We start from the raw sequence: 21,707 nt of genomic DNA, 5'->3' as shown, positions 1-21,707 counted from the left end.
ACTCTAACAAATGATCTGGTGACCCAGGACTCGTAACATTACAACTTTTCCAAACTTCTATGCACTTTGGTAACTTCTTATTCAAATATTCCTTAACCGAGTTCTTCCATTCAGATTGATTGTCTTGCCATAATATCAAAGCGATGTTCCAATGCTAAATTCAATAATACAAAAATTTAAATGTTCCAATTAAGTCTGAAAATTGTTGCCTTTATCCTCATCCATCCGCTTGATTTCCCTCTTAATATCAGCTCAGGCAGGATTTCTGAGAATACAAGGCTGGTAAGTTCAACTTCAAAGCAACTTAAAGTCATTTCTTTTCAAAGTCCACCCAGGGACGCCAATTGTTGTAGGTAAACCACCACAAGTTACCTTTAATTCAGCTACTTATTAAGAAATCTCACAATCAAATACTGAAACAATAATTCAAACTTTATTGCATGTCGCAACCAAATGTAAGACCCCTCAAGTAAGCAAGTACAAGTCTGCGACCCGACTTAGTTATTACCCAATTAATGGTGAAATTTGAATAGGACTTCAATCAAAATGTGGTCTGCCACTGGAGGGGGACTGTCCAGCATTTGACCCTTACACAGTGCTGTTCTTTGAAGTTCTGCTGTTGAGTTGTTCCCGTGTTTGATTCTTAAACAGATTTTCATCCTTCGGTGTCTGAGGTGATATACTGATGATTAATTTTTTAAAAAATCTTTTCAACCAAATTACTGGAAGCAGCTGGCTTCCTATCAAAAGTAATTTCTTTGTTTTGTTACATTTGGCCTTAACTTTCTGTTTGAACAGCTTTCCTGTAATTAACGCCTTAAATTCTTCTGCTGGGCAATCCTTGTTCTTTGTGGCAATAAAGCATCCAGTTTATCAAGCAGGTGTCGGAGCAATGTTGTTTATGTAATTTTGCCAAAACATGGCTAATTGCTTGAGTCTCTGTGTAACAGCTTGTCCTTGTTCCTCAACAGTTTATTCCAGGCAGAGTTATTGCTATTTATCTTTTGTTGATTCATTCAGTCCATTAACAGTTATTAAAGTTCCAAAGTTTGTAATAACACAAGGTTCATAAGCTCGGAGTTACTTTTATCGTCTTTAAGACACAAAGGCTCCCTTACTTTTGTCCATTTTAGTTGGGTGTCTTGCTTGCTTGTTCAAAAATGTTCAAAAGATACCCCCACTTGACTCTTCAAATTAGTAAAGGAACTGCGGATCCTGGGAAAGAGGCAGGGAAAGTGGAGTTGAGGATTATCAGATCAGCCATGATCTCATCGAATGGCAGAGCAGACTCGATGGGCTGAATGACCTACTTCTGCTCCTACTTCTTATGGTCTCATAGACAGGCCCTCCATCTCTTCTTCTAATTAGGCAGTTTAGAGGGTAATAACAGGCCCTTCTTTTAAATGAAGGCCCCAGGGAACACTGGATTACCAATCGGGTGGGCATCTCTTACTTTCTGCTGGAGCTGAGAGAAAGGCCCTTAGTTGGGACTGGCAGTCGGGTGGGAATATAAAGCACAAACCTTCTCATCCACAACATAATTCGATTGGTGGCAGTAGGGTTCTGACTCTCTACTATCCTGCCTAATTAAGTTGTCCTCCTGCCTCCAAGCGCACTGCCTCAAGACACCCAAAGTTTCTGATTCATGTTAAATCATTTGCTAAAACTGGGAAGTCGTTGCACGCTGCAAGATTCTTCTTGGTGCTGAATACAGCTAAAACTGCTGAGAAAAATGGAAAAATATACAAGTCTATCAAGAAATGAGCAAATTCTCATGATTACCTAACTTGCAATATTACTCAAACATTAAGAATATCTGGCAAAGGAAAGCACACCTTGTGGGAAAAGTTATTCATTTTACAGTTTATACTTGAAATAGTGTAAGTTGATGCATAAGGAATTCTTTTATATAATGCATTTAAATGGAGGGAATAAAAGCAGTGGAAAATCATGATAATGTGCAAACACATAATCGATAAGAGTTAATTACTTGCTGAGTGAGCAGTATTCATTAACGTACAAGCTCGCGGGAATTCCAGAATGCAACAGTGATGGACAAAGCTGCAATGGTCACAGTTGATAATAACAAACATAATCAGGAGTTAATGACAACAGCTTGTAGTGGCTGACCAATTAAATGGTTAAGAATCAGCATGTGCTTGCTACCATCTAATTAGATATGACAGAACATCTGTTAGTGTATTGGTAATTCTATATCTACTGGGAATAAAGTAAATAAACACAGAAAATAGGAGCAAGAGTAAGCAATTTGACCCTTTTAAACATGATCCAATAGGATCATGGCTGATCATCCAACTCAACACCCTGGTCTCATTTTCTCCCCATCCCCTTTGATCCCTTAGTCCTGGGAACTATATCTAACTCCTTCTTGGAAATGTTCAATGTTTGGATCTCAAGCACTTTCTGTGGCAGAGAATTCCATAGGCTCACCATTCTCTAGGTGAAGAAATTCCTAAATGACCTACCCATTATCCTTAGACTGTGGCCTTGGTTCTGGATTCCCTGGTCATTGGAAACATCCTTCCTAAATCTAAACATGTCCCATAGGACTGTTCTCTCATTAGAGAGAGAACTGGTGGTGAATTTAACCTGAGGGTCACCACACCTTAGGCAAGAGGTGAGGCTGAGAAGGCAGGACCTTCACTATTGGCATCACTCTGTATTGCAAACCAGGCATCCAACCAACTGAGCTAATTAATGCCAGAGTATATCCGGTCTAATCCTTTTAGAATTTTATAGGTTTATATGCAATCCCCTCTCATTCAACCAAACTCCAATGGTTATCATCCTCATTGATGCAGTTTCTCTTCATGTGCCAGAACTGCCATCCCAGGAATCAGTCGGGTAAATTTTCATCGCACCCCCTCCTTTATAGTTCTTAGGGCTAAAGGGATAAAAGGGTATGGGGAGAAAGCAGGAAGTGGGTACTGAGTAGGATGATCAGCCATGATCATACTGAATAGTGGACCAGACTTGAAGGGATGAACAACATAATCCTGCTTTTATTTTCTGTTTCTATGTTTCATAACCACAACATCCTTCCTTAGATAAGGAGACCGAAACTGCACCCAATATTTCAGGTGTGGTCTCACAAAGGCATACAATTGTAGAAACATATCTCTACCCTTATACTTGAATTCTCTTGACACAAAAACCAAGATATCATTTGCCTTCTTCATCACCTGCTACACCCGCATGCTGTACAAGGACACTCAGATGTTGTTGTGCTTTCTCGTTTCCCAATCTATCACCATTAAGATAATAACCTACCTTCCTATTTTTGTTACCAGAATAGATAACCTCACATTTATCCACATTATACTTCATCTGTCATGCATTTGCCCACACACTCAAACTTGCATCCATATGCATTTCTGTATCCTCCTTATCTTTCTCCTTCCAACCCAGCTTTATGTCATCTGAAACATGGGGATATTACATTTAGTTCCCTCATCTAAGTCAACAATTAAGAAATGAGTTGAATACTAATAGTTAGAAATAAGGTTTCTCCCTACTCCTCGTAAAATTAGAATACCAAATCTTTAGAATAACTTAAATATTTAAACTAAGAGTGCACAAGTTGTCAAGAAAATTCACCGACACAGCAATATGAGCACTAGTAACTGCTGCAATGAGAGTAATGGTAAGTGTAATTGTGTGTACAATTGCTTTGAAGGACAATATGTTAGGGCTTCTTATTTAGAAATAATGTGTTATTTAATTATGTTTATTTAACCTGACACATTCAAGAACAGATTACATCACTAAATAGATTACATTTCAGTTAAATTATATTTTAAAAATATATGATTTTGATGCACACGCATCGTCCACAATTTTTTGTCATGCTTTCATGTGAAAAATACCATTGCAAATTCTTTTGTTAATGCCTCCCATCCAAATTTGCAATGTCAACTATCGTGAAGTACTTGCAATGCCCAACCACAAGTTCTCCCTGTGGTGCCAAATTTCTGAAGTTTCTAAACCGTTTCCCATCTGAACTACATTGTCACTGTGTCCATTAAAAATGAACTTGATCAATAGATTGCAGACAGCAGCTTAAAAATTGCAATGCTATTAGATTTAGTTTCCAAATTCAGAACATTAATAAAACTCATACTGGCTTTAGAATATTGCACAAAAGTTTTATTTTAAGTGTGTATCTGTTTGAAAATCTAAACCAAAATAATACTTAAAAGTTTGAGCAACAATTTGATAGCCGAAGTTCTTTGTGGTATTTTCAATAATGCATCAAATTAATTTTTTTGACTATTCATTCATGAGGGATGTGGGTATAACTGGAAAGTTTGATATTCATTGACCATTCCTAATTGCTTGAGAAGGAGATGGTGAATTATTACACAGGCTTCCTTTGGATTTATATGTGGCAGATGTGGGTTTTGGAAGTACTGTCAAGAAGTTACACCATATAAAACTACCAAACAATATTGAAATAATTATACTTTACTTCAATAATTCACATTACATTATAATGTAATTGGAGCAAGGCTACCACTATATTTTCAATTGCTAGAACACTACATCTTGGTTAAATGTTGAACGTCAGTGCATGTGACAACTTAACTAAGTACTTCAAGTTAACTTCTTATATTATTTCCCAGGACATCCGAATCACTGAACCTGAACCATGGTCACGCATAATAATGCTGAATATAATAAATTGTGCTCCATTTGTGCAGTCCAAAAATTAAGTCTTCACTTGAATTGCAAACTCATCTAACCATATATGTGTGACCAATGTAGAAAAATAATACACACAGTTTTCTTTTTTCTCATATTTGGAATATTCATCAAATCGGCAAACAAATAAAGTTAATCAAAGAATTTATAACCTCTCAAGGCCTTGACTTCTTTCTGGGTAGCAAATTTTTATACATTTTAGTAATAAAATTACAAACAATCACAAAGTTTATTTGCACATATAATTAATCTTCAATTTGTGATATTCAGTTTCAAAAAAATCACACCTTTTTAGAAGTTATTTAACACTAACAATTATTACAGCTAAGCAAAGTACTGTACTGCAACTAAATAAAACAGGTGGATTATACAACAGATTTTGGAAATTGCTTATACATTAGATATTGTTAGCTTTGTTTGCAAGGAAATGAAAGCTAACAAGAAAAAGTTGGCTATTAAGAACACAAGACCTAGTGGAGCCCTGAAGCTCTCTAAGGATCGAAAACTGAATTATAAACCAGCAAAATATGTTCACAAAATTTTGTTTCAGCAATAGATAGGAACATGGTGATTCGTAATACAGAAGTGATAGTGACGGTTGGGTTTTATAGCCCCATCCCTACCCCAGACTCTATTGCTTTGCTGAGAGAGCAATAGATAAAAATCAACCAACAAGACTGGAGGAGGGAGTTGCTCAGTCCATTCAAGTTAATGGAACATTTTATTCAACAACAAATTGTAAATTTCTACATCAAAAGAAATTAAGCTGTCTGACAGGAGAGTTTCTCTTTTATTTTCTCCACTAAAGATTCCATCACATGCTACAGTTGTTCCACTGTCAATGGGGCGTACATTCCAAAGGCAACAGGTATTGTTAGCGAAAAATATATTCGCAAGTTTAAAATAATCTATAACTTACTATTTGATAACATTTCCTGTCGGTTTTACTGTGTTGATGACAATTTAAGAAAAATATCCTAAGTTGACTAGGGTAGAAACTGATAATCGCTATATTAAATAAGGATTATATTGTCTGCTAGCATAAGTACAAGTGTAAGACATAAATCCAGCCTACAGTGCATTATAAATTTAGAAACCCCAAAAGAAAAATATAGTAGTTGCATTTTCCATTATTCAAAAACATCTTATGTTTACCTTCTGAACATTTATTCTATATTTATCTTTTATTCTGAAAAATCAAATGTAATTTTTTCCCACTTAATAATATAACTAAAACACTTGGGTCAACTAACTGTCAAACCTAACACTTCCATAAAGGAAGCAACTTTAACAGAAACAATCCAACAGAAATAGGGCGAGTTCAGGTTAAGCACCCAATTTTATAATGAAGGTAACAAAGCAAAAATAAAAAAATCGGACACACTGAAAACAGATATTATACTCAAAACAATCATGTTTTTGGGATTTGATTAGGATTACTGCTGGTCTCAAAATAACTGTCTGAAAATTTCGAAGTTGTCTTTCTGTTTACTTTGTTAGACTAAAAGCTTTTGTCTACATATTGATATTAAACAATTATAATAGCACATAAATTTTAGCTTGTATAAAATTCAATACAAATTTAGTACTCTCATTCTACAAGAAATATGCTTGAAATTGTGCATTTGCTTCTTTCACCAATAAAGTTAGACTCTTTTTGACTGAAGCAGAATTTCCAGTTACCGAATATGATGGAGATATATGCTTCACCAGTCACAAATCAGAGCATTGACTGAAGTTGAGAAAACAATTTCTGCAGAATAAATCAAAATAGTATGACTAGAATAATTGAAATGGCTAATAGAGAGGCCATTATACAATGCTTCCATTGTCATTATCTGACTCGTTTGTGTTCAAAGATTTTTTCTTTAAAGTGGTTTAGATTTCCAACCATTTCTCAATTTCTCTCTTCCTCTTTGCATTCAGTGGTAACATTTGGCAGGCTTATTTCCCTAGATAGATATATATACAAAAGTGAAAATCAACATATTGCACTCATCTTTGGCTGGTGCCATTTGTAATATTTGCTCCAAAAATAAAACAGATAAGTAGAAAATTGCAAATTCCAGAAGGTTAGTCAGCAAAATCATCAGTTTTACAGTTTGTCACGTTACAATCCGAACATATGTTACCAAGAGGTGGGAATGCATCATAATGTGATCACTGGAACTACACTGCTGTATCTATACAACTTACTTAAAAAATATTGACCTCGTGATGCAAAACAACCCTTGAAGCAATCTAGCTGCAAAATTTGACTCCTTAGTACCCATTTTTTCAGTTCCATGAGTGACATTTTGACTCCAAAATGGCATTCAAGTACAATTCTAGTGCAAGACCTAACAGGTGCCATGTGGTGAATGTGTTGGTATGCAAGCAGAGAGCATTCACTGGTAGTGTACAAAGTGGGGAGGTAGTGGCATCCATCAAAGTGTGACACAGATTTTTAAAAAATATCATGTGGTATTGGCATCAGTGATAAGGCCAAAATATATTGTATATCCCTAATTACCCTCAAAAAAGGTGGTGGTCAACTCCCTTCTTGAATACAACTGCATAGTTTGCTGGCCATTTCAAGACAGCAGTTATGAGGCAAACACATTGTTGTGCATCTGGAGTCACACATTGGCCAGACTGCTCGAGCACAGCAGATTTTCTTCAATATCAAACATTACTGAATGATCATCAATACTAGTTTGAACACAATATGTCCAGATCATTGCTGCAGGCCAATCTTGCACAATAGCCACTACAGAATTCAACACAAGATAAGACCTGTTGATGGCCTGAAATTATTTAAAAATAATGGTAATGCTATTAGAACTCAATGATACGAGTGGTAAGTCAGACAGAGTTGCACCAACTGCAAGTCACTGTTAAATCCAGAAATGAGGAACTTGTTAGAATTCCAGCTCCTCCAGTATCTTACTGAAATATATTTTCAAATACATGAAAAACATGAGCTTGTGATAGTTATCCATTAGTTACTCACTAAATGAGCCAGACAAGTTAGTCCTTATTCAATTAAGCATGACTGTATTTTTAACGGTGTGGTTTAACTCTCAAATCAACTCTTTAGCACTGAAACCAAGCATAATCTCATGCACTCAGACTTTAGTTATAACTAGAGTTTTTTAAAATATATATACACCTTTTATTTTTGGCAATTTTATCCATGTTTTATCATTTTCCCTCTTTTCTTTAAATTTCACTTTCTATAAGGTTTGGCAATGAATTAAATTTATTCAAACTTTGATTTGTCATTTCAGACTCTGCATACCTCACTAAGGACTGCTCAAGTTAATTGGTCAAGGAGAATGCAGTTGCTTGCCCTATTCAAATAGGGTTAAGATCCTCTGTAGCGAGCACTGCACTGATTTGGATTTCTAAATATCACAAATTCCGGTACAATAGGTAATAAAATATCTGTATGCAAGTGTAAGTGTAATGAATGGCTAGCAATATTCATTTGCACTTACAACAGAATCCAGGTCAATCAATTTTAGCATTCTGGTTGAGAAATAAATATAGGTCAGGAATCCAAAATATATTTTCTGCTCTCATTTGAATAGTGGTCTTCCAAGACATGGTGCATCTAATATTGTAGCACCCACTTTAGCATTGCATTAATATCTAGATCAATTCCATAGAGTGAGGTTTGAACTCAAGACCATTGACTTGCAAATCAGAATATTACCAGTGAGCAAAGATGATGTTATGGAAGATTATTTTTGCTCTGAATGTATATGAAATCTACTGGGAACAAGGTGGACAATGTTGAAAAATTTGGAGCCATTTTAGTCCACTAATTGGGATTTCACTCCCCATATCTTCACCAAAATTATCACTGGCTGCTCCTTTCCCATGTGTCATGTGTAGATTTTTAATCTTTCTCACACACTTACAAGACTTCCTAGGACCTAAGTGCTCCTCCAATGAAAGGATAAACTTTTAAATGGCCTCCTCTCCCTACAGTAAGTCTCTGGACTAACTGAAGCTTAGTGTCTCTGCTGAGGTGTTTAGTCAGATCTTTTCTCCTCATCTTTGGAGGATTTCAGCTATTTAAGGTAACCTACTTTGCAACATCACGAATGTTATGTACTGGAGGAATACATCTTAATGTTAATAATGCTACAGATGCCCATGAAATGAACATCGACCCAATAACAAGGTTGTAATTGGGCAAATAAGGAAGCTCAGTCAAAGGTCAAAAACTCTGTCAAAACTCCAGTTTCTCAACCACCAATATATTCTACATGACCAGGTTATCAAAAATTGATTAATATAAATAAATAAGTCATCAATATATACAATAGCAAACAAGTATGTTGTAGATTACCTTGGAGTAATATTGTAATCAATTATGTAGCTCTTTCTTCTGTTCTCGGTCATTCCCTATTGGTTGTCCAATCTGTTGCAAAAGGCTTTGCTGGAAATTCAACTGAGGAAGTAGGTAGTGTATGATTTGTGCCATTGGATAGAATTACCGAAGAGGAGGATGAGTCAACAGTGCACAGCTGAACATTTCTTCCTGCAGTCTGCGCAGGAGAGGTGCAAGCTATAGAAAAAGGATTGGCAGAGTAATCTGAAGGAAGTGAAGATAAATAATTTGAGCAATTACTAGAAGATAGCAAAGAAGAGGGTCCGATATCAGATCTGGCAATACCAGTGGACCACAAACTTCCATTAGAATTAGTAAACATTGGATAAGAACCATTAGGGCACACAGCTGAAGGGAAGATTGAGATGTTAGTCAGATTAGGGAGGGAAATATTTTGAACATCATGTGTGAAAGGAAAGAAAGTTGAAGGAGGGATATTTGGAGACAAAATATTCGTCTGAATTTGTGGAACTAATCTTTCTGTAACAGGAATGCTGTATTGATTTGCTTCAAATGCAGCTTCATGAACTCTGCAGTTGTACATCATGTGACCTGCAGCTAGGGAGAAAAAACAAATTTTCACTACAAATAAAGTCAATTTTGACTACTCAATTTAAAAATCTTGCATTTATGTCCCATCCTTCCCGACATTCAAAGCATCTCACAATTAGTGCATCACTGTTGAATGTAACCATGAGAAACCAGTTTGCACACAGTAGACTGAATATTAAGCAGAGGCAATGATGCTGCCTGGCGGCCATGGCCAAAAGTTAGGGGCCAGTTCACTCATGCTTACTCAGAAAGTCACATGCAGACTTAACGGGGGATTGTCAGACAATTTGTTTACCCAAAGTCATGGCTTCTATCTTCATTATTTTGAGTGTCCCGCATCCAAGGGCTGCCAGAGCAGTGACCACAATTAGCCTCCACCCAGGAGTGTAACTGGAGGGCAGACTTTAAATGGGACCTGCCTGTTTGACCTGGACAAAGCAGGTTTTGGAGGTGGTGGGGCAGAATATGATGGTGATCAGAAAGCCCTGGGATGCAGATGTCACTCCCCCTCCCAAACTGCAAAGAAGCCACGAGGGTTTACCTAGCAATCTCAACACTCAGCGTGTTCATACCCCAGCCACTGGTAATGTGCCAGCACAGTGGGCAGAAACCTTTCCATGATGGGGGTTTGTGTGTGTGTATTGATACATGTCACTCAAATATCGAACTTAAGCAGTGTTTTTTTTTGAAATACGTGGAACAAAAATTGAGATTAGCTGAAATTCACAATAATCAAGCATGTTTTACCACTTGTCTGCTTGGGAGTTAAAATTAGAGAATCAAACTGGTAGTTGATGTTGGTAATAAGATGTAAATGCAACATTGTGAGGTTAGCAATAGGTGCATACTAAATGGCACCTTTTCAAGTCCTACATCTAAAAACACTAACTCTCTTGCATATTTCACTCAGGAAATAGCAATTTTTTTAATGCCAATTTGCTCATTTCTGTGCTGTAGACTACATGGGCCATATAAGCCTGCTTCTGCTCTTTTTCTAACTTTATTAGAGTATCTTAAATCAAGTTTTCTCTTGAGTACTTACCTGCTTCTCCTTAAATGTACCTATGCTACTTGCCTCAACTTCTCCTTGTGATAATGTACTTCATATTCAGACCACTGTTTGGGTGAAGAATTTTTCCTTATAATTAAAACCTCTAGTTTTGGCATTCCCCGCAAGTGGAATGGATTTTTGTACATCTGCCCTCTCAAGCCCCTTCATTATCTTGATGCCCTCTATCAAGCCATCTTTCCTTTTTCTAGTGAAAAGATTCCTAGCTACCTCATGCTTTCCTGATAAACATATATTCACACTTCCAGTAACACCTTCGCTAATCATTTTTCTGCACTTTTGTAATACTGCCATATTCTTTCGATAACATGGAACCCAGAATGTGCATAGTACTCTGATTTTCACCTCCCAACCACTCCTGATGCCAGCTCCATTTGCCCATGCCAAATCCCTCAGGCTTCTTACAGCTCACATGCTGACTCATGGCTATTCCATGCCTATTCACCCAGCATACTCGATGTACAGAACAGGGGTGTAGTGATTGTAACGAGGTCAGCTAGATAGACCTCATAGAATTTCAGTACTCTGATTGGACCAGGTTAACAGCCCCAATCAGGGAGCTCTGGCTGACAGATACGAACAGGATTGTCAGAGATTCTGTTCATTCTGAGAGCTGGCTCTGAGGAAGGTGAACCAGTGTCAAGTACTATGCACATGTAAACAAAAGGTGATTTGGCGACAGGATACCAGCCTCTGAAGTTATTTCAGTTGCAACAAGAGAAAAAAAAATACAGTCCTGATGAAATTCACACGCAACTGTCATCTTTGAGCTGGGGTAAGCATTTCTGGCATCATACCATTATTTGGGAAACTTGACTTGTTCAGTTCTGCCATTGAAGACTGGCCCAATATGTGGAAAGAATGCATTATTTTTTCTGGGCAAATGACTTTGAGACTACATGTAAAGCAATGAGTAACTCTCTAGACAGCTAATGGACCCACAGCTTTTTCAGTTATTTAGGAGCCTAACATTTTCTGAGGCACCAGCTACTAACCCCATTCAAGAGTTGACAGGTTTAATTAAGGATTATTACCACCCCAAGCCTCCTCTAATTCTGAGATGCTATGACTTTTATTTGGTAGTTCAAGAACCAGGGGAATCTGGTGCTGACAAGCAAGATCTCCCTGTATGATACCAGGATAATATTATCGCACAGATGGCCCAATGGAGAGGAATGCACAACAGTGTATGCTTCTCAGACTTTAGCTAATGCAGAGTGCAAACACATCCAGATAAAGGGGGAAGGTTTGGCGGTCATCTTTGGTCCGAGAAAGGTCCATCAATACCTTATGGATGTAAATTTGTACTAATAACAGTTCACAAACCCCTGCAAGGGTTACTCAAAGAGGACAAGGCCATGCTACCCATAGCTTCAGGTTGAATTCAGCAGTGGGCTCTCATTCTAAGTGTGTACAGTTTCAAGTTGGACATCATCCAGGCGGTCAAGTCGCAAATGCGGATGCCTGGAGCCACGCCCTGCAGGTAGATACACCACTGGTGGTGCCGACACTGGAGGAGTCTGTTTTGGTTTTAAAATTCTGGATATCCTTCCTTGTCACTGTTGACAATATCAGACTGTGTACACAGAGAGATCTGGTCCTGGCAAACCTAAAACAGCTGATGGTGATGGGGGAAACAAAAGGTTCATTACAACCATCCAGGGGTGTCCAAAATGAAGATGTTGGCAAGAAGCTATGTTGGGCGGCCAGGAGTAGATGCAGACATAACCATATGGGTGGGTGGGAGGGCAGTGCCCACAGTGTGAACAAGGTCAAAAGTTACCACCAGCAGCTCCTCCACATTCATAGGAATGGCCGGGTAAACCCCAGACTCGGTCACACTTCAACTAAGCAGGTCCTTTCATGGCTCAATGTTCTTAGTCATTGTGGACGCCCACTCAAAGTGATCGGATGTGTACAGAGTTCATTCGTCAAACACGGGGACGATGGTAGAAAAGCTGCAAGCATCTTTGGCACAACACAGGCTCCCAGAAGTGCTGGTCACAGACAACAGGCCATCATTTACTAATTGGAAATTTGAGTATCTCCTAAAGTCAAATGGCATTTGACATATCAGGACATTTCCAAACCATCCACCATCCAATGGTCTGGTGGATAGAGCAGTCCAAACTTTGAAGGCAGGCTTGAGGAAACAGCCTACAGCCTTGCTCAATACCAAACTGTCCCGGTACCTATTTGATTATCGGACCACCCCTCATGCAACTATAGGGATAGCTCCAGCAGAGTTGCTAATGGGGAGAAGACTCCACACCAGGTTAAATCTAACCTTCCAGGACATGTGGAGGGAGGGATGGGGGGTTGAAATATCATCAGGAACACCAATGCCAGACACAAAACTCCTCTAAGCAAGAGAGACAGGTCATTTCAGCGGATTACGTTTGGTGCCGAAAACACGGAAATGGCCCTGCCAGGAAAGAAGTCGATGCGAGGTCAGGTCCTGTGATGTACAATGTTTGAGGGGGTAGGTGAGGTGGACCCCAATAAGCACGTCAAACACACGAAAGCTGCAAACTCGCAAACGGGGCAGGAGCAAACATACCCAGCCCCTTAAAACAACCAGAAAGGCTGTTGGAACCCGTGGGTTCTACCCCTCCCCCTAGGATTGAAGAAACCTCTGAGGACAAGATGAACACAGCGGATATCACAGCCTCAACACCTTTACCGCCTGAAGAAGAGGATGAATTTCTTCCAAAACGGTCCAGGTGCAAGAGGCAGGCTATGTTCGGGTACACGCCAGCTGTATCCGAGGCTGAGTCAGAGGAACTGGACTTGGTGCAAAACCACTCCAGGAGAGGCTACAAGAAAAAGAACAGGCCTAAATCCACAGACTTAGAGGGGGGGGAAGAGATTTAGTGACTGTTATGAGGTCCGTCAGGTGGAACTCACAGAAGTTCCAAACAGGGACCCCCGGCTTACAGATATAACAGGAGTGTCAGAGGTTCTGTTCATTCTCAGAGCTGGCTCTGAGGAAGCTGGACCAATGTCAAGTACCATGCATGTGTAAATAAAGGGTGACTTGGTGACGAGGTACCAGCCTCTGTAGAGTTATTTCAAGGGTCAGAGTTCAGATCTTTTAAACCTTCCCTTTGAAAAAGTTCCTGAAACCAAATTATACTTCAAAACTCCTCAACAATCTATGAACCACAAGTCGTGTAAAAGCTGACCTGACTCCTCTCAAAATATGGTTGTCCAGGAGATGCCCAGCTCATAATGGACCCAGCCTTATCAGGAGTGGAATGGTGTGGGCTCACTATCTGCATCCTTATCCTGAGCCAGCAAAAGATGCAGTGAACAGAGGGTGGATTGCCAGAATTTGGTCCCACCCTCCAATTTTAAATAGTTCTGGCATTCTTCTGACTCCACAAAAATCTAGGCCTTAATATCCAAGCAGTATATGACACATTATTCATCTACCAAACAGTACCGCTTTATATTTACTTATATTGAAATTGATTTCCAACAAACTGCCTATTCTTCAAGTTTGTTGATGTCTTTCTTTAACTTATCACATTCTTCTTTTCCTGCCAACAATTCCCAATTTGGTATTGTCAATAATGTTTGAAATCATACTTCTGATTCATAATCCCGATCATTAATGTAAAGTGTAAACAACAGTGGATCCAGCATCAATCCTTATGGAACCACTCTCTGCCTTTTTCCAATCCAAATAGCTACTCTTAACCTTTAATCTGTTTTGTTCCTTGTTGTCTGGCTTCGGAAGGCCTTTTGAAAAATCTGAATATAATATCACGTTGCCCTTATCTGCTCTTTAACTTCACAGAATTCAATAAAATTAGTCCAAAATTACACTCATTGCTGAAATTCATATCAATTATTCCTTGTTGTTGCTTCTAGTTTCTAGATTTTTCTCTTTTCGTCTTTGAGTGAATGAACTGGTCTACAATGATCAATATAGGCTGCTTGCACGGTAAAGGTAAAGTCACTACAGTCCTGCCAAAACATAAGGCTGCTCTCTTAAAAGAGAGAGATGACTGGTGGTGGTTTAACCCGAGGGTCACACATCAGAGGAGGGGAGAGGTTGAGAAGGAGAGTTCTTCATGGTAGCCTCAGCTGGTAAGGGAATCGAACCCATGCTGTTAGCATCACGCTACATCACAAATCAGCTGTCCAGCCAACTGAACTAACTGATGGTACAATGGACACAATGGTTTCTAACTCCCTTTATAACAACATGTACAATTAGAAAGTATTCATACCAACTGTGTTGTGATTTTTGAAATATTCATTTTCTGTATATTGGCACAGAGCAAACTGAGCATTTAGTTTTACTTTTTCTGAAGAATCATCCGTGAAGACACTCTTCCTGTAAAATAAAACCAGAACATTATGATTCAAACTTTTATTTTATACCTCATTACACTCCCTTTAGTAGCACACACTGTTCTGAAATCAATTATTAAATACTAAAATTAGCCCACAATGGGATAGTCTCCTAAAGCTGCTCTTCATTATCAGCATGACCCAAATCTCACACTGATTTATTTTGTGGAATCAGCCTACATCCATTTAAATTTAACCTTCTAAACAATCCAATGAAACTTCGGCTAATTGTGCATTAAACTATCCGTCGGAACTATAAATTTGAATAAATAACAAACAATGTCACACTGGCAATTTTGCAGCAACAAACTAAATTCCCTGCTAGAAGTTCACATTCCATCCACAAGGAAAATCATTATGGCACAAAGGTATTTCGATGTGCTGGCTATCTATCTTCAAAATAGACTTTCTTTTATGACAAGTACAATAGAATTGAACTTCACCAAAAGCATATATTTACAACTATCACAGTATGTAGCAGTGCCACTTTGTGGATAATTCTGTCAAGAATAGTTTTCAATCATGGTGTACAAAATATAACACAGCAACTAATATGTTTAAATGTTTCTTACCTCGGTACTAAACCAATCCTTGGTGGCAACTGATTTTGAGAATATTTACCATCATTTGGTTTCCATACATACTTACAATATCTTGTATTTGTCTGAAAGATTTCAATAATCTGAAATGTTAAAACATTCCATAAATTAATGTGCTATTTTGAGAATTAATATGTAAATGAGTACTAGGACTCTTTTTAAGTGATCTTTCATTATTAGATAGGAAATCATTTATCAATTTCAGGCAAGAAAAGAATTATGCTCAGCGCCTAACCTAGAAACCTCTTTGACTGATGTAATCTCATGAATGATTTATGCAGTTATATGAAACTTCCCTCTGCAGTCTATTTAACTGGGGATATTAACCTATTCATTTTACACAGAGGCTACACATCTTTTAAAATAGTAGAGACGTGAATTTAATCCAAACATATATTAAAGCTTTCAAAGATTAATATTGTTCAATTTTAAGCTTTATATTTCTTTTTAACATCAGTGTAACCCTGACAAGGCATTCTACAAATGAGAAGTTGTATGTAAAATAAATGCAACTAAAATAAACACAAAAATACTGATGGCCAAATTACAAAGAACGAAGTTCTTTGGGAATCATACAAAAAATGAGCATTGTATTCAGTAAAAGTCATATTCCAACTGGCTAATGTGGTGCCACTATTTAAGAAAGGTGGTAAGGAAAAGCCAGGGAACTATAGACTGGTGAGCTGGACATTGTTGGTGGGCAAGTTGTTGAAGGGAATCCTGAGGGACAGGATTTACATGTATTTGGAAAGGCAAGGACTGATTAGGGATAGTCAACAACAGCTTTGCACTGTGATGTAAATGATTGATTTTAGCGCTGCCAAACTGATTAATAGGTGTATCCCTGAAGTGTATAGTGAGCTTTATTAGCAAGGGTGGAACGTGAAGGGGTGAAATGATTGAGGCATGATTTTTCACTGACGTTTCCAATCAGTGTGCAGCAATTATCAACAGAGCAAATTAAATGCAAGAATATAGCTCAAGGACACTTTATAACAAGTCAAAGGAAGTTATATTAACCATTTGTTCATCACTGCTGTCGTCAAATGTGAGTTGATGTGCACAATTTTCACACCCTTTTCTCTAAAAGGGTGCACCTAAAATAATTCAGAAGCATGAGCAGGATAATCTAGAGATTTGTCAGTTATGAGAAAATACTTCAGAACTTTGAAAATAATTATGATTTTTTTTGGTATTTTTAAGATTGCATTTCTGATCTGTAACTTAATTGCACTTTATGTTTACATATACATCTTATGACCATCTTCTTAGACAGTCACTTAGGATGGAGGATTATTTGCTTCCACTCTTAGGTTGGTGGGTTCAGAGATGGCTGTTAACTCACTCCAGTGTGTGATCTGCTGATTGGGCATGTGGTGCTTGAAGCTTTGGGTAGATGTGTCATTTGGAGGTTTGTGTGCTGTTATACACAAACATTGTGCATTTTAATTCCATAGAGTTTTCAGGACTGCATTGCTTTATTAAGCTTTCTTGGCTTGGTGTTTCAAAAGCTTTAGAAAGAAGCAGAGAACTAAGAATCTCAAAATCAGCTAGCATCAAGTAAGATAAGAATTCCACGCAATTGTGCATAGGTGATTAAACTCCAAACACAGCTGCTGATGCAGTCTTGATTAATACTTCCAGAAATATTTGTATTAATACAAATGCACAATATTATTAAAAGGTCATATATATAGGTTTAAACCGGTGAGATAATCAAAACATCCAAATGATACATGGGGTTTTTTGCAGCTGGAGTTACAGGTGATAAAAAAAATGCCTGCTGGTCAAATAGACAGTGCCACTTTGAGGATCTATAAATATTCTGAGGTTTGATTAAATGTGACAGTCTAGGAATATTCATGTGCAATCTTGCCACATGGGATCAATAATTTGTCTCTGGTTTTGTTACTCGAGTAAGTTCAACACTGTCTTCCAATGCAGTAGAGATAATGAGATGAGCGAGCTTTTCTCATTTTGAGCCATTTCTACATTTCTGTTTTTCACAGCTTAAAGCATAATCTCAAGTCAAGTTTGAGTAAAAGTGACTATTTTTTCCTTTAGAAATATGTCACTTTAAGACATGGTCACAATGGATAACCTGATGTGTCATTTTTATGCATTATGTCACCAAAATCTATGTGAATGCTTCCAGGTGGTACAAATAAGTCTCTCAGAAGAAGTACTGCCATCAATGTTTTCCAAAGGAAACTGAAAAACATCTGTTGGCCCTAAGCATCTATTCATAATGGACTCCAGACCTTTACCAGGCCTCTTGAAGTGCCACTTTGATTTCTGCCTTTGTTTCACTAATAAACCAGAAAATCTGCGCAGGAGGTATTCATGTAAAATCATATGTCTGAATTTGCCTCATTTTCTCTTATTCTTTTTGAAATTGATTATGTTCCAAACTGTGGAATCAAAATTTGGTTCTCAATAGTAAGAAAAGCACACAGAAAAGCAGAAAAAAATAAACTTCCAGCAGAGAGATAAACAGGCCATCTCTGAAAAGAGCAGCTAAATTAACACAGAACAACATGAGAATTATAGCAGCAGTATTCCACAGCTTCCATATACTTTTCAATGCCTTCTAAAAGGTCAAGGCTAAAAAAAAACTTCCCAATGGACAAAAAGGTCTCAAGAGCATTTACTGCAAAAAAATATTTTAAGAATCCGAACAGTTAGTGTTTACTGCTGATGATCTCCACTTTGTTTTAGTTTTACAATTTGTTAGAAATCCCAGGCAAGGTGTGAAAACTAATGGTGCAAGATCTCTTTGGGGAGAAGAGCATGGAGAAGCAATAGGACATAAAGAATATAATCCTAAAGAGCATGTAGGTGCAGAGGGACGCGGGTGTTATGTATCAATAAGTCATTAAAGATGGCAGGACAGGTTGCTAGAGTAATTAATAAAACATTCTAACATACCCCCGGCTTTATTAATAGGAACATACTGTACAAGAGCAAGGAAGCTACGGTGACTTTATACAGGACACTAATTTTACCTCCTAGAGTACCGAATTACCCAGTCTGGGGTCTGCATTTTAGGAAGGATGTAAGCAGATTGGAGGGAGTGCAGTAGAGCTTTGAGAAAATAGTTCCAGGGATGAGGACTTTCAGTTTTGAATCTAGAGGGCAGAAGTTGGGACAGTTATCATTGGAAAAGTGAAGTTTCAAAGCAGATCTGATTAAAGTGTTCAAAATCATGAGAAGACTGGACAATGCAAATGAGAAGAAAATATTTCCGCACGTAAAAGGATCAAGGACAAGAGGGGTCAGATTTAAAGTCAAATAAGCAAAGGTGTGATATTAGCAGCAACAACATTTTCACACAATGGGTATTCAGTGCCCAAAACAGATGCAGTTTCACTGGAGGCATTCAAAAGGGAATTTGATGATTATTTGAAAACAAACAATGCGTAGGGTTTGGGGGAGAAGGCAAGAGAATGGCACTGAGTGAAATGTTCATTGTACAGCCAGCACAGACACAATGGGCAAAATGGCCTCCTTCTGCATGTAATGATTCTGTGAGATTTATATTACAACAAGAGGACTATATCAACTTCAATTTGTAAATTACAGAAATACTGGAAGACATATTGCGCAACAGCTCAATGTCAATGAAGCGTATTGATTGTTCTTTCAGTCAAACGCAAAATCACAAAACAGTGATTTGAACTGTAACTGAATATTGCCCAAGCAAAATATTAACTTTTCAATAAGGCACCTTAATGTAACTATTAAGATATTGGATAATTGTTTCTTAACATATTTTCTTCAGTTAACTGAAGTGTAAATGTACTTTGCATAAAAAGTTGTAACCAGGAATATTAAACCTATCACTAAAAGACACAATGGATTGCTTTCTGGTAAAGTTCAGTCAAGTGTCTATTTTGGCAAGTTTTGTGGACGGTTTCTTTCTGTGAGCCCTGGTGAGATTTATCACCCTATTCTCCGAAACGGAATTCATTACTCATGCACCATGCCTCTATTCTCACCTCTCGATGTTTCTCTGCTCTTGTTGAAAGCAACCGGATTCACCATTGTTGGAACCTCCCAGGATTCCTGGCACCGGTGTCATTTTTAAAGCCCAGCCATGTACCAGGTCAATCAATGTCAGCCAGGAGCCCCCCCTTCAACCTTGCATGTAGTAGGAGCAACGCTTTACAGGGCATGCAGGTGCAGAAGCTGCTACTTCATTGCAAATACAAACCATAAATATGTAGCTATGTAAAAAAACCAGCTAAACAGATTACCTGTTCTTAGCCTCAATCCATCTCAGAATTATATCTATGGTTGAACTACTCTTCCCCAATGCCCAGTTTAGCTTAACATCTTCACTTTTATTCAGCAACAGAAAAAGCAAATAAATACAAATGAAAGCTGCATTGGCTTCTGGGAATAGGCAGAGACCACCTGCCTTTCAAGTAACCAACAAATTTACAGTCAATGAATATTAGAGTATCCAGCTCATATCTATTAGAACCAGGTGTCAATTCACTCGTGTCTGGCTTGTTGCACCTGACACTGCAGCACTCCATTGTACTGAAAGCGGTGTTCCTCCAGCTCAATGTCCTCACCTTCCTCCTCACTCTTCAGCATCTATCACATCCCCTCTTTGCAAGCCACAGCATGAAAGAATTATGTGACACATTCTGTTAAGGCTGTACTGCAAGCACACCCCTAACCTCTTCAAACCAAGCGCTGGAACATTATCTTCAACAAGCCTACTGTCAGCCCTGCCATGGCCCTGGGTGAAGAAGAATTGTATCGATGCTCTGCATCAGACAGGGGGTTTTGTAACAAAATCAACCATGATTGCAGAGGATAACCATTGTTTCCTGGCCCCGGATGGTTTGGCATACTCCTCATGGAATGGGACATAGAGGACTTTGACAAGGACGGCCAATAGAATGCCCCTACATTAACCTTTGACAAGAGCCGATTCCAATTAATGCAGCCACATGTCATGTCCTGCAAGCACAGTATGAGATTGTAAATGCTGTACAATTAATGATGAAAGATACCTTGTCTCTCCACTCCCTACATCATCCAAGAAAGGCAGAATTGCATATAAAAGCATGTTGAATACTTAAAGTACAAGGGGAGACAAATCAATTGCATATCTTTGTGCAGCCTTTGAGGTGTAACTGGATATAAGGGGAGACTTCAATTACCCAAATATGGACTGGGATACTGAAAGTGTAAGGGGCAGTGAGGGTCAAGTATTCGAGAATGTGTTCAGGGGAGTTTCCTGCAGCAGTATGGTGTCCAGTCCAACAAAAAAAAAGATGCATTTTTGGACCTGGTCCTTTGAAATGAGGTGGACTAAGTGGATCATGTGTCAGTGGGAGAACATTTAGGAGACAGTGATCATTGTACCATAAGGTTCAGGATGATGTTGGAGAATGATGTGCAACAATCCAGTGAGAAGAATCAGTTAGTGGGGAGCTGACTTTAATCAGGCAAGAACAGAGCTGAGCAAAATTGACTGGAACAAGACAGTGGTGGGAAAAATAGTAACTAAATAATAGACTACCTTCAAGGGGGATGCAGTTTGGGTCCAGTTGTGGCAATATTCCCTCGAAGGGGAAAGGTGGGACGAACAAATCCAGAGACCCTTGGATGTCAAAGGAGATAGAAATTAACATTAAAAAGAAAAAAAGTGGGATTACAACAGATAAAAGGCAGAAATTCAATTAAGAACTAAGAGGATTACTGAAAGTATAGAGGGGAGGTGCTAAAGTAAATCACAGAATTAAAGCAGAATTATGAGAAAATACTAGAAACTAACATGAAAGGGAGTCCCAAAGTCTTCTAGAGGCATGTAAACAGTAAATAAGTGGTTGAAGAGGAAGTTAAGAGTGGTTTAAGAAAAAATGGGATTTACAGATGGATGTAGGGGGCATAGATGAGGTGTTAAATGAATACTCTTCATCTGTTTTTACAGAAGAGGAGGATGCTGCTGAGGCCATAGTGACAGAGGAGGAATCTCTGTCACTAACAAGGCTTCAAAATTAGT

General features: G+C 38.3%; 1 protein-coding gene across 2 annotated transcripts in view; it reads right to left on the bottom strand.

The window, feature by feature from the left end:
* Window positions 1-5,175: 5,175 nt before the first annotated feature.
* The window catches only part of LOC125483338, a 30,744-nt gene continuing 14,212 nt past the window's right edge, over window positions 5,176-21,707 (bottom strand). For both annotated transcript variants that reach the window (XM_048598239.1, XM_048598238.1), the window contains exons 5-8: window positions 15,659-15,768; window positions 14,963-15,069; window positions 9,062-9,661; window positions 5,176-6,674 (exon numbers count right to left, since the gene is read on the bottom strand). In XM_048598239.1, the coding sequence (XP_048454196.1) occupies window positions 9,111-9,661; window positions 14,963-15,069; window positions 15,659-15,768 (768 nt within the window). In that variant the 3' untranslated portion in view covers window positions 5,176-6,674; window positions 9,062-9,110. The remainder of the gene's footprint in view (window positions 6,675-9,061; window positions 9,662-14,962; window positions 15,070-15,658; window positions 15,769-21,707) is intronic.

The sequence above is a fragment of the Rhincodon typus genome, chromosome 6 (genome assembly GCF_021869965.1).
Source record: "Rhincodon typus isolate 14 chromosome 6, sRhiTyp1.1, whole genome shotgun sequence".
In the NCBI taxonomy this organism is placed as follows: domain Eukaryota; kingdom Metazoa; phylum Chordata; class Chondrichthyes; order Orectolobiformes; family Rhincodontidae; genus Rhincodon; species Rhincodon typus.
The sequence above is the reverse complement of the archived record's forward strand: the minus strand, read 5'-3'. Positions and strand labels throughout refer to the sequence as shown.